Below are 14,794 nucleotides of genomic sequence, written 5' to 3' on the forward strand. Positions count from 1 at the left end.
CTCTCTTTTTTTGTTATTTTATTTAAAATATTGCATTTTTACTTTTATTTTATATTTTTTTGTTTTTTATTCTTTATTTTGTTTTGGGTTTTTTTTTTTGGAGGCTTCATCCCTGAGTGATTTAATTTCCTTTGTTTTGTCATTTATTGCAATTTTTTTTGTTGTTGTTTATAAACTTATTGTTTTATAATCTCTTAGGCAATGTTAAGTACGTTAAACACAAAATATTGTGGTAGAAAAAGATAATTTTGAAAAACCGAAATTTGCTTAAAGAAAAACGTTGAAAAACAAAAATTGAGACACAATTTGTTTTTGCTTGAAGGTCGGCTTAATTGTTTATGTAAATTGTTGACAATTTCTTTTTTCTTCCTTCTTTCTCTTTATCTATGTCTGTGTTTGTTTTGTAAGCTGTTTTAAATCTTGATTAAAACGTTTGTCGTTTTTGTCTTCTCTTTTTTGTTTTGGCTAATACTTTTTGTGGCTCATTTGCTTTTTGTTGCTGTTGTTGTTGTATTGTGGGTGCTTTTTTTTTTGTTTTTAATTAGATTTAAAATATTTGTACTTCGCTGCAAGTATTTGAATTACTTTCTTTCTGCACTTCTCCCGATCATCTGAGGCAAACGATCTAAAAATCTGTCTATAATTCTAAATTCTAGATCGTGCATTCTGATTTAGTGTAGCTGCATTTAAGTAACATACATACACACAAACACACATATAATTTGTTTTTATTGCTTTTTTTTTTTTGTAGTATATATTATGGATTTCAACTATATCTGTATATGGAATCGTTTACGACACCAAAATGGAATGATGTACAGAAAACAAAGAAAAGTGAAACTTAATCAAAGAAATGACAAAATTTCATTGAGTTCAAAACTTTTTAGTAGGCAAAGTCAGTGACGTCGAAGGGGCAGGATATTGAAACTCTTTGTGTAGCACAAGGACTTTCTCTTAATCGAAACTTTATAACTTTCAGAGAGAGTCTTTTAAGTAAATATGATGATCTATGAAAAATATCCTATTTGTTCTCCTAGGAAAGTGAAATGAAGAAAATTTACTCCCAAAAGTATGCAGTTGGTCATAAGGTATTCATTTTACGAAACTCTCAAGGACTTTTGTAATGTTTTGTAGCTTAACAACTGTCCATTAACTACATAAAGCAAAGTTAACCAACTAAAAAGCCTTCAGATATTGCAAAATGAATTCTTCAACATTCTATAGCATACTTTAGAGGGCAAATACACTAAAGCGGATAAATATCATTAAATATCCTGAATTTTACCTATAAAAGAGCTCTCAACTCAATTAACATTAGATCATTTGTTTTACTTTTCATTTGTTTGCACATATATCTAAGTATTATACGTATGCATGTATGTTGTATGTCCTTTTAAGGTATATTGTATAGGTTTGAATGTTTTTCTTTAAGTTTGAAGCATTTTCTGATGATAAATGTGTGTGTGTGTGTGTGTGTGTGTGTGTGTGTGTAAGTCTATGTCTATAGATTAATGCTGATTTCCTTTTACTGATTTACAGTTGCAACTTGTTTCGTCTTTAACATTTAATCATCGTCGTCGATCGTCGATCGATCCAACCATTATTTCGGTTTCTCTTTTTGTTCTTTTTTTCTTTTTTTTTTTTTAAATTTTACAAAAAACAAAAAAAATGCTATTTATTTGAACAGTTAATTACGTTGTCACTCGCTCGAAGTGTTTGCACTTTATTTCGGTTATTGTTTTATATTCCATCATCATCATCATTATCAATCTGAAGCATTTGGTTTGGCTTCATTATGATTATTCCATCAATTTATCGATATCGATTTAGCGATTTTATATATAAAAATATTTTCATGTTTTATTATCATCCATTGTTGTTGTTGTTTTGTTTTTTGGATTATAGTTATAGTTTAGTTCATAAGTTTTATTGTTTATTGGCTGTTTATTGTGAAGGGTTTTTGCATTTTGTTTGTTTGTTCTTGTTGCTGTTGTTTGCTTGTTGTTTATGGTTATCATATGGTAAGTTGGCTATATAGGTAGATATCTGTATCTGTATCTGTTATGTCTGATTATATTGTAGTTCTATACGATGACTGGAAGTTTGGGGCATACAAAGATGCAAGTTTATAATGCATTTTCTTTTCTTTTCTTCTTGTGTGTTTTTTTTTTTTTTTTTGTTGTTTTTCGTTTGAACATTAAAATTTAAAAATCTTATAATTACATGACATCATTTGTTTTAAGGTTTTCTTTTTTTTGAAATAAAAGATAAGACTAGAAATATATATATCTAGATGATTTTTGTTTTTTTCTTTTAGCATTTCACGAAAAATTTCACTTATTAAATATGCGCATTAAAAGTTACATCAATAAACAAAACATCAAAAGAAAGAAAAAGAGAATTAACAGCAAACAAAATAAAAGTTTCAAGCAAAATGAAAATATGATCAATAAAAAATTGCACTTAAATTGTTTTTTCCTTTGTTTAAAACTATTTATTAAAATTGTTTTTTGTTTGTTTTTTTTTTTTTTTTGTTAATTTTAATTATTTATGCAGCAGAGATCACAGAGCCTCGGAAAACAAAAAACAAATTGTATTAAGAAATGAATGAAAGCTTTTAGTTTAATGGAAATTTGCTTTTACCTTTATTTTTCTTTTCGTTTTTGTCAATGGTAAAATGCGCATATTGAATTGTTAAATTTTTGTTTTTTTAATTAAAAAAATTAATGAATAAATGTTTCTTGTTTTGTACACTTAAATTGCTATACTTGTATTTTCTTTCTCATTTGTTTTGTGCGAAAATCTTGAACTGAAAGAACCAAAGCTAAAGAACTGAAAGTGTTTGAAAATCAAAAAATCTAACTAATTATATAAAATATTTTTTATATAACTTGTGTTCCGCAGAGAATTATTTCCCTTTCCTTCACATCTCTCTCGCTTCCTCTCTGTGTCTATCTGTCATCTGTCTGTGTGTTTTTTGTTTTTTGTTTGTCTGTTTTTTTTTTTTTATTGTTTTTTTGTGGAGTTTTTGTGTATGCGGTGTGGTGGGGTGACGCTCAGCAGGACCTTCGATAAACTCTTAACAAATTTCAAAGAAAAAAAAAAAAAGAGAAAGGAAATCATCGAAGCTTTTTGGCAGCAATTTTATGGAAATTCTAATTACTGGCAAATAGTTTGGATGAATTCCTTTTCCGTTCTTTTTTCTTTCTTCTAATGGCTTGAAATTTGTATGAGAATTTACCAAAAGTCCTTGTACGAACCTCAGGAACCATGTAGAGAATTATTTTGCGTAGTATTAGCAGTACCCGATCCGTTGACGTTCTGGGCCGATACTTCGGATTTGACGCGTCGGGCAATATGCGAACGTGTGTGCTTTCGCAAGTGATCCTTGCGATAGAAACCTGCAAAGAGACAGACAAATTATTATTAGATTCGTTACAGAATTTATTGAAGATAACACAAGTTTACTATAGTAATATAAGCATTCCTAATCCTAAATTTTCACTCTCTGTACTTGAAACTGTAAATTGTGGCTTAAATTTGGAAAATTTTGTATCTAACATTGATGAAATCTATATAAACCGCAAATTTTAAGTTTTAAATCGTTTGGAGTTGTTTAGAAACAAGATTTTGATCAACAATTAAGCTTAAGCTTTTAAGAAACATGACATAAACTTCCGCTAAGCTCTTCTTTGCGGCTTTTAAGTCTGAGATTAGCTCTTATGCTCTATTTGATCTTCTCTTTTAGGCAAATACCTCAAAAAATTTATGAAAACTTGATAAAATCTATATAAATTGCAAATTTTGAATTTCAAGTCCTTAAGAGTTACTTGGAAATAAGATTTTAAACAAGTAAATAGACTAAGAAATATAATATAATTGTTCTCTAGCTCTTCTCTGCAGCTTTTGAGTCTGAGATAAGCTCGTTTGTTCTATTTGACCTCTTCTTTTTAGCCTTTAACTCCAAGTTTAAGTCCTGTGAAGTAATTAAAAACAAAATCCTGTACCTTTTCCACACTCAATGCACACATGCTTCTTTTCGCCTGAATGGATGACAATGTGCAAAGTTAGTTGCTCCTTTCGCTTAAACGACTTCATGCATATCTGTAAAAAAGAAGAAAATTTAAATAATTGTAGGATAAATGATTGATTGAAGAGTCTCCGCTTACATTGCACACATGCGGTCTGTCTGGTATGTGGGACAACTTGTGCCTGGTCAGGTGATCCTTGCGCTTGAGGGCCGCATTGCAGATGTCGCAGACAAATCGCCGCTCCACGGCATGCGAGATGACATGCTGTTCGATGAGACTGCGATCCGGATAGGCCATCTGGCATTCGGGACAACAATAGAGGGTCGAACCATCCAGAGCTTTGGTCTCACGAATTTCTCCGGGCTTCGGTCTTGGCTTTTTCTCCTTGGGCGGTTTCTTCTTTTTGGTTTTCTTGCCGGTGGTCGTGGTCCCAGTGCCGGTGGCATTACCAGTTGCTGCTCCTGTACTAGATACAGCACCGCCAGCCTGACCATTGGTAACATTTGAGCCATTTGCCACACCATTGGTGGCAGCGCCACCATTGGCCAATGCCGTGCCATTGGCATCGGTCATATTGGTCATGTGACCGCCACCACCGCCTCCGCCGCCACCATGCTGATCCATATTCACTAGGCCATTGTGATGTCCGCCATTGGCACCATTGTTGCTGGGTGTTAGGGCCACGCCCCCCAGCGCCAGGCTGGCCAAATTGGTGCCATTCTTGAGCACATCACCGGAGGTGGACTCCTTTTGATGGTCTCCGAATATTTAAGGAAGTGCTGAATGGAAATTGGCAGTGTTGCGGATAGCAAATGCGATGAGTAGTCCACTGTATTGGCTGTGTTGGCCAGCGTTTGCCACGACTGATTGACATTTTGCAGGATTTGCTGATTGAGCACTGTATGGGTGTGTGTGTATGTGTGGGATGATTGGGATAAAACTACGTTAGTAACAAGCTACATAAGAAAAAGAACGAACTTAGGAAAGAAGATAAGACGCCACGCCCACAATCCAACCAGCTTACTCATACAAGCAACCAACTGTCCCCCTCCAGCTACCATCAAAGAGGAACTTTTCATGCATTATCTAATAGCTTCCTGGATAATTTTCTTGACAACAACGTCGGCAAAAGCAACAACAAAAACCTACCCCAACAACAATTTTCTTTGGCTTGGCAACACTCGGCAGCGGCAGCGGCGGCGGCGACGGCCTCCTTTTTTTGCCTCTTTCCCCATTTCTTATGCCTATGCTTATGCTTGTGTGTGTGTGTTTGTGTGTTCAGATCCCAAGCATATTTTCTTGAAAATCCCAGGCTGCCACCCATTTACTGCCAAGGACACAGACTCAAAGTTCTACAGTTCCCTTCACCCATACACCTTATCGTTGGCCTCTTGCCCTCCCCGACCTGCCTTCCTCTTTCAACCATCATCTCCCTTGTTGCCTCTGCTGTTCCCCGGGGCTAAGCTCAACTTTTCATTTGAAGCTTTTTTCGCCTACGCCAAGAAAATTTTGTTGCTTAACTTTTCCTTTTCCTTTTTTATACATACATATATGTAGAAATTTTTTTAAACCAAAAATTTAATCAAAGACTTTATGAAGTAAAATTTCTTTATGAATTAAAGTGTATCAAATATTCATTAATTCCTGTAGGTAGACTTGAATTAAGACATTTTTTCGATTGAATTGAGACATTAAGGAAGAAGTTTTTAATTGGCAATAAATATTCATATGTACTCGGAAATAAAGTGTAATTTATATCTAGAAGAGGATCTCTTAACAGACATAGGAATGCGAAATTGGTGAAATTTGCCCCATAAAGTATGCAACGAATTGATTTTTGTAACTAAAAAATGATTGTGAATGCAAAATTTTGATATATTTATCAGCCTTATTACATCAACAAGTTTTATATATTACTCGTATTGAAAAGATTTCGCACACAGCAAGTTAGGTGAGATCCCTCGATTGAAAATACTTTCAAACATTGTTGAAATCATTTCTATAAGATGCTTCTTTTTTGTTTTTGAAAAACTTGAGTCCAAGTATGAGATATTCTTTAATATTTGCTTTTCTGTGTAAAGGAAGGAAACGTGTCCCTAAAAAGTATGCTTTGAAAACTCGCACACGCACACTTACATAGGAGCGGACGGGACACGCACACTAAGGCACACGCATATTGCAGACAGGCCCAAAAAAGCATTTATAAATAACGAGAAGCCGAAGCCTCCTAGCCCTGCTCTTCTGTTCCTGCTTCTGGTCCTGGCCCTAGCCTCCACACATTGCCTGGGCACGAAGAATAATGTGCGTCCTTGAAACACACATACATACATATATACACACCAAAATTTTTGTATGTATGCCCCACTCATGCCCCCCTCACCAAAACCCCATTCTAGACTACTCCTCACTGCCTCCACTGCCAAACTCTCAGGATAACAAGTCGTTTCATTCGCTCGCGCGACTCACCTTCTTCCCGGTCACGTTCAATTTTTGGATGGATTTTACCCTTATGATCCGCTGCAGCAGCTGCATTTAAAAAATTTAGATCACCCTGCGGCTGTGAGTACGGTATGGATATATTCTGGCCATATTGCATATTATTGGCCGCCGAAACTGCAAAGAAAAAATAGAAATCACAATTAAAAATACTTTCTAAACTTATGTAAACCGTTAAAGAGTGATATCCTTAGGCTAATAGAGTTTTTTCTCCTCTCCCCTTACACATTTCACAGCCTTTCCCTTGCGTTACAGTTTGAGTTGAGTAGTAGTAGTAGATGAAGAATTTGATATACTATATGTGTATATATATATATTATTTTATAGATTTGGCAATTGGCCACACAGCGAGCGACAACACACACCAGCACGCACAATTCGAGCCGACTAACTACAACTGACTGACTGTGGCCACCAGCCAGAGAAACTGGAGCGCTGCGACGTCGTCTCCCCCATTGTCGGCTCCACAGCTGGCTGGTCCCGACGACGAATGAAGATCGGGTGCCGGCACCGAGCGACGACAGTAACGGGCAAACGATTTATTACTTTCCTATGTATGTATGTCCGTGCGTGTGTGTGTGTGTCTGCGTGTGTTGGTATTGGTGTTGGTTTGTATTCCTGCTGACTGACGAATACGACGGTGCGTGTGCTTAAATTCTGTTTTTTTTTTCGTCTTTTTTTGTTGTTGTCTGCCTGCTGTCGTCGGTTAAGCACCCAAACCTCCATCAAGCCCCCCTTTCAATCATCCTCCGCCCCCCCTTACTCGGCGTTCTTCTGCTCTTGCTCTTTCTCTCGCTCTCTGACGTCTGCCAAGGCCAAATTTTGCACCCATACGCACACAAACACAGACACACACGCATATATAGGAAAAAGGAAATTAAAACTGAAACCGAAAATGCTGTAGACCTGTGTCTCAGTCTCCTATATGTATGCTACAAAAAATATTTTTAAAAAAACCTGCTCAAGTTTTTTCTACTTTTTTTCATTTTGCTTTTTTGGTGGGTGTGTACTCTGTATGTGTGTGTGTGTGTGAGTGTGTGCGTGTCTTGTTCATACTTTTCATCGTCTTTTGCCGGGTGCTCGATTTTATAAATAAAATTTTTTGGTGTTTCGTTAGCTGCTCACTGTTGCCAATTGCCTGGTTTTTTCTTGTATTTGCTTTACATTTATTTCCTTCCTTTTTCCTGCCGAGAGCAACAACAAAATTTATATACCTACAGACATACATAATCATGATGATTATGGGGACACAAAATAAAATAAAAGGTTCACCCAAAATTTAATAATAATAAAAGAGAACGAAAAAAAAAAAACGAAAAAGCTTTAAAGGAGGCAAAACAGAATGCTATCCCTCTCTTTATCTGTGTGCGTGTGTGTGTGTGTGTGGGTGGGCATGGCATCTGTTTGTCGGTCCCTTTTGTATAAATTAACTTGTGACCTTGAGTTATAATTCAACATTTCTTATGCTTTAATGCTTTACCGCTTACACGATTGTTGCCTGTCAAAAGGATAACAATCACAATTGTAGCATACTTTCGGGCAGTAAACGTACTAATTTCCTCCCATAATCTCTTCCATGTCTATTTGCCTGTCTTCATGTGCGCCTACACATCAAATATGCAAATCCAAATTAATTAGAATTTAATGTAATATGAGAGTAAATTAGATCTAATGGCAGAATCGATAGGAATACATGAAAATAAGTGGATTACAGTTGAATTAGTTAGTCTGTACTGAGAGTGTGAGAAATTCAGTCAATTTAAGTAGCTATTCTTGTAATTTGTTATTATAAATAAAAAACTTGACATAACATGAAGATAAATTAAGATCAATTAGATCTTTCATCAGATAATTTAGATAGTTGTATACTGATTAGGTTAGGTTTTCTTATCAAATATAAAGGGAAAAGTTTATTCCTCTGCCTCTCTCTCTCTTTCTAACATTCTTTTTATAAATCAGAACACTGCATACAAAATGTTGTCCATCAATTATTATTTAGGCAATTATCTATTACTAAATAATGAAAATAGTTTACAAAATGGCCAAATCATGCATTTCAATGAATCAATGACAGCCTAAAAAAGAACAAAAAGCGAGAGAAATGCCAAACTGGCCATAAAATTGATAAAAACAAGTTGACTAAATGTTAACGGTAACAATAAAGGCATATGACAGTTGTAAGAGAGTGAGAGAAATGTTGGTGAGTTGAGATATTGGATAAAGGAGAGGAAGAGCGGAAATACTAGGCTAAGCCACAACGATGACGATGACGATTACGAGGGCGAAGTCATGGGCAACCGGCATTCTCGTCGTTCATTGTCGTCGTCGTCGTCGTCGTCATCGCCCTCGTCCTCGCCATCGTTGCTTTTGCTGTAACATTTCACTTTTCACTTCACTTTCACACACCAGGACCAGGACACGACAAGGACCTGCCTTAGCGCTACTACTACTCCTCCGAGAACGAGCACCACCACCACCAGGAGCACAACGAGTTAAAGTCGGTGAAACTGAAACACGGCCAAGCGAGCGAGCCAAAATGAACGAGAGAGAGACCTCCCACCACGCATAATTGACATATAGCGACGAAGAGGCGGCGGTAGGTGCAGGGGATCAAACATGGAAGTGGAACAAAATGGAAAGGAATTCGCTGGGTCTGGGGGAACGTTTTGGAAAACATGGCGTTGACTCTTCTCTGTGTGTTTATAGTGCCGGCATACATACACACACACACACTCACTCACACTTATGTGAGACAGTGAAAGCAGTGAGAGCGCCCGCGCCAAACAAAGAGAGTTGTGTTGAGAGTATGAGCCAGCAAGCGAGAGAGGGAGAGAGAAAGAGAGCGAGAGTGCGAGAGCGCATAGCAAAAAATAATGGTGTGAGTTTGAGTGGCCAGAGAGCGTGAGAAACTGCAACCCCTAAACCAGAGTTGGGGGTTATTTTGGACCTGCTGCTGGGCGCGAGAGGTTTGAGTTGAATTTTTTTTTTTGGGGCGACGCGGCGCCAGTCAGCCAGAGTTTGAGTCATCAGTTCGCGAGGCAAAAACAACAAGAGCAACAACAACAATGTTACAAGCATTTACTTTAAGCCTTAAAGTTTTCATTCGGCCGTGGGGCAGTTTCTTTGCTTTGTTGTTGTATGAGACAGATTTTATGCTGTTGTTTTTCATATTATTTATTTTATTTTTTGTTGTTGTTGTTTTTTTGCTCTTCTGTGAATACCTAGCATATAATTAGAGGGTTGTCGATTTAGGGGTAGGGGTTGGTTGACTTGATACTCAACCACCCCCACCCTCATTTCTATGTTAGTGTTGCATACATTCAGGCGCAGTTGGGGGATGTAACCAAACCAAGCTCACTCACACTTAGTCAGCTTGAAGTACACACACACACACACACACAAGCAGATACATATATTCACACACATATGTATATACCATGTATATGAATTACATTATATACAAAAAATGCGAGTATATAGACTCGTTTATATGTATAGAAGAGTGCAAATTGCCTTTGCTTATGACTTTGGATGTCTGCAAAAAAAGATTTCAGTACCTCTATCTTTTTTCAAAATTACATTCATTGTGATATAATCATTTTGCCAAAGACTAATTGGATTTATTTCTTTAGTATCTAGTTTGGTTAACATGTGCTGAATTGTGGACAAACAATAATTAACTATACAACTATTTGTATCTACATTTGGTCAATGAAACATGCTTAAAGGCCTATTACTTAAAGGCCTTGGCAGACAGTTCTTTTTCTTTACAACTCAGCCTTAGTTTATACGCTATATAACAAAACAAAACAATAACTAATTTCATTAGTTTGTTAATTTCTATACCCCGAAAAAAAATGGAAGTAAATTCGTTAAATAACTTAAAATTATTAATTCTGAAAATTCTTTAGCTGGAGTAAAACCTTTTAAACCCTTTAAATAAAGAAGAAGTTAACTATAACTACTAAGCTAACAATAACTACTAAATGCTACAGATATGTAACCAACTTTCATTGTACAGTAAACCTCCTCTAAGTAAAGATTGTAAAGAAAGGACATTTTCACTAAGTTTAATCATGAAAGTTACTTTCTTTTGTTTGCTATTCAATTTCTATTTAAATTTTACTGCAGTCTTATCTAATTCAAGTCAAGGCTTATTTTTCTTGTTACCTGCCAAATATTTTCCAGCATTATCTATCAGTTTTTATCTGCAGCACCATTTATCTATGTTTATGACATCAAAATGCATGGAAAACTCGAATAAAGTAAATGAAGAACAAATTTCTAGCAGCTTCGGCACACTAATTGACTGACCAGACACTGGAATGAGGGTCTGTTTTGATAGATAGACCTAAAGATATTTATAGATAGATATCGACTCAACCGCAACTATCACTTAAAATTATCTTGAAACAAACTCTTGTCGAGGAGAACCATAGGAAGAGGGACCAGGGACAGGTCAGGGAGTGATAATAATAAGGGACAAGCCATATGAGAGTGGACTCGCAGCATGGTCTAAGAAAATGCAGTAGCAACGAGTGTTGATCGGGTCGTGGGACAGTTTTACCTGCAGCCATACAGATAAAACCCACACACACACACACACGCATACATATACACACTCTTAAGCATTTATGTACACATTTTCCTGTTAGTGAGCAGGTAACAGAAAAATATATAAAATAAAATAAAGTAAAAACGCTAAACTGGAAATAAAATGCGTAGAGCTCAAAAGCCGGGATCAATGAACCTATACATGTGTATACACACGCATGTGTGTGTATGTGTATGTGTGAATGCATGCGTGTGTGTCTAGTTTGTGTTTGGTTCTTCATTTATACAATTTATAGTAACTGAAACTTTAGTTGCCATGGCAAAAACCAAAAAAAAATATGGTGAGATAATATGAAGAATGAGAAATCTGAGTATCTAAAAGGAATTATAAGTATATGCAACTAATTAAAATTGATTAAATTGAAGCAGCAAGTGTGGGGACAAAAAGGCCTGTTGTATGTGTGTGTGTGTGTGAGGTTGGGTGGGAGTTGGAGGTTTGTGTAAATTGAGTTCTGGGGGTTGTACACGCACCCAATATAAAGCGGGGGTTGGGGTTGGGGTTTGGGGGTTGCATGGGGGGGTGGGACGTACAGGAAGTCAGTGCAATTAAAAAAGCAGCAGCAAGCTCGTTTTTGCTCTCTGGGGTTGGGGTTGAAAACTGCACACACACACACACACTCATATACACCAGCTCTGCCATGTTTAATTGTATTTCTAGTATGTATGTGAATAATTGTGCGTGTGTGTGTGAGAGTTTGAGTAGCTAAGGGCCGCAGAAAAAAAAAACCCACCCCCGATCTGAAACACACACATAACTACATATATACAAAGACATATACATGTACATAGACTCAGTGAAAACGCAGCAAATTCAAAAGTTATTTGAGTTCATTGCATTTTCAACAACAACAACAAGAACTTTAGCTAAAACACCCACAAACGGGGATGGGGGTGGGTAATTACTCAAAACTAGCCAAAAAAAAAGAACCTAAAGGGATCAAGTTTTATATTCAGTTATGATGACAGGCCATACATATAAGCCACTCCCAACCCCCATTTCTCTTCAACTTTTGCGGTTTTCTGTGTGTGTGTAGACAGTGAGAAGAACAAATTAACCAAAAGGACCAAAAAGTGGTTGGAGGAGAAGATGACTGACTGACAGACCGACTGTCTTGGGTATTACTGGGTGTTGTTGGTTAACCCTTAAACCTTTTTTTTTTTTTGTTTGGTCTCTGATTTATCTAACTTGAAACGAGAACTAACCTTTCCTTATAATCAATGGCTCTCTCTCTCTCCTTTCTATCAAACTTCTATCTAGTTGGAATTCTGAATTAAAGTTTTGTTTTTAAACATACAAAAAGAAAAATATAAAAACAAACATAATTTTACTTTAAAATCACATTTTAACAAGAACGAGGCAAAATGTGATAACGAAGTCGTCATATTCTCTCTTTTCTTCTAGCTCCAACTATTTCTCAAAGTCTCATTGAGTGACTACAGTTTATTAATTAAGTTTATGTTTAAAAGGTGTGAGAGGCAATAAATAAACCAAACTTTCATTTAAGCCAAATAATTTAGGTTATTGTCGTTTAAAACCATAATTTTCATAAGGAAAAACCAAGAGTTTAATTCACATTAATTTAAATAAATTATATACAGTAAAAATTAGCTTCAAAGTACTCCAAAGACCATGTCATCGTCATTTATTTTTTCGGTGGAAAACTCTCTTAAAGGAGCGATCCTCGCTTTTCCATTTTTCTTTCCATATTGTTAACAAAACTAACGCAAGAGTTTTTCTAGTTTTTCCAGGAGAAAATTTAGTATATTCTATGTAATAATGTTAATGTTTTTCAAGTTTTACCTAAAGCAAATACATATACATTTGGTGTGTGTGTGTGTTTACATTGCGTTCAGAGTCAGCTTAGAGAGAGAGAAAGAGCGAGAGAGACAGAGAGAGGGACCTCCTCGCGTAGCGTATGGTGAGAGAATGGTGAAGAGAACAGAGGGGAACAAGAAAAAAAGCAAGAACTAAGAGTGTGTGTGTGTGAGTTTGTGAGTGTGTGTGTGTCTGTGCCCTGACGTTGCTGTTAGCTTCGCTGTCAGCAAGAGCAGCGGCAGAAGGCGAAAATAAATCGATAAAAATAAAATAAATTTTTAGTGATTATGTTGTACAGACACACACACACACACACACACACACATGCATGGACAGAGTAATACATAGATATGGAGTTCAGTCAGATGCACATGCACATTTCGTATTTCCTCCCCCCCACTCTGTTGTTGTTGTGTTCACTTACCGTTGGGCACATTCTGATTGAAGTGATTGCCATTGGTTGTCTGATAGCGCTGCACATGATTATCACCAGCTCCAGCCGCTGCAGCAGCGGCTGCTGCATTTGCTGGCGGTGTACCGAATGCACCCGGTGTTTGTGCATCAAATTTAGCGGCAAACTGATGTATGCCAGAGAATGGACCGCCAAATGCTGAGAAATTCATCATGACACACTATATAACCGTCGATCTCAATGCGATTTGGATGCGGCGGGGAGGGTTGGGGGTCAATCTTAAAGGGGGCGGGCACTATGTTACTCCTTCTTCTTCTTATTATTATTATTATTTTTGCACTTGTGTAACACTTTACTTTACTTCACTTTTCTTTGTGTGATGGTAGTAGTGATGGATTGTGGGGGTGGCTGGGGAGGGGTTTTAGATTTTCTGTTTGAACCACATCATCATCAATAAAACACTTAACACAAAACACATCAATAACAATCACAACAACAGTCCACGATCGATTCCTGGCGATGTTGTTGATGCGGCGGCTGTTAGCTTTTCAGAAGTTGAACTGTAAATGGGAGTGGGTGGTTGGTTGGTTGGTGGTGCTCTTTCCGCTGCTGCTGCTGCTGCTACTAACTTTGCGTTTGCGTTGGCTTGTTTGTTGTTGTTTTTCTACTGTTGTTGGTGGGGGTTGATTTTTGTTGGTGTGGCGTGGTGCACACACACAGACACGCACTGGGCAGCACTCACAGCGCGCGATTGTATGCTGTGCTTTGCTTTTTTGGGGGTAGGAAAATGTACAACTTTCAATTTCGCTTAAACTAAACACACGCATACGCACATGCATACATATACATACATATATATATATATGCCCTCTCACTAACACTCACGGCAACGGCAACGGCGACGACGACGACGTCAACAACAACGGCGACGGCGACGACGACGACAGCGACAGCCAAACAACAACAACAATAATAATATTAAAGCAGAATTAAACGAAAGTCACGCTTACAACCGGCTCGTCGAGGCTCCGAAATCGAACTAACAGTAACATTTACAACGAAAGAAAGCGGAAACACTGGGGCAGGCAACAACACACAGGCACACAGACACACACACCAGGGCAGAGACAGCGACGGCGACAGCGACGCAACGCAACTCTGCTCTCTTTTTTTCGTATTAGTTTGTACTGAACACACTGAGAGAAACTTGCAGGGTCACCAGAATGCATTACAATTAAAAGTAAAATCACATGCTAAACTTAGTCCACCACTAGTAAAGACATTTAAACATTTTAAGCGGCATTTTTTTCTTCGCTCGATTGAAGCGTAAAATAAACAAGTCTTAAATGGTTCTAAAGGCCTTGGGAATGAAATTTTTTTTTATTAACAAACACTTGACGAAATTCTGTAAATTGTTTTAATTTT

General features: G+C 37.0%; 1 protein-coding gene across 1 annotated transcript; it reads right to left on the minus strand.

The window, feature by feature from the left end:
* Positions 1-3,187: 3,187 nt before the first annotated feature.
* Positions 3,188-14,414, minus strand: l(3)neo38 (lethal (3) neo38). The gene is given in 6 exon segments (XM_068299721.1): positions 3,188-3,401; positions 4,008-4,104; positions 4,170-4,775; positions 4,778-4,929; positions 6,498-6,644; positions 13,382-14,414. Coding segments are annotated over 6 exon segments (1,344 nt in total). The 5' UTR covers positions 13,584-14,414; the 3' UTR covers positions 3,188-3,261.
* Positions 14,415-14,794: the final 380 nt, after the last annotated feature.

The sequence above is a fragment of the Drosophila tropicalis genome, unplaced genomic scaffold (assembly GCF_018151085.1).
Source record: "Drosophila tropicalis isolate 14030-0801.00 unplaced genomic scaffold, ASM1815108v1 contig_878, whole genome shotgun sequence".
Lineage (NCBI taxonomy): Eukaryota > Metazoa > Arthropoda > Insecta > Diptera > Drosophilidae > Drosophila > Drosophila tropicalis.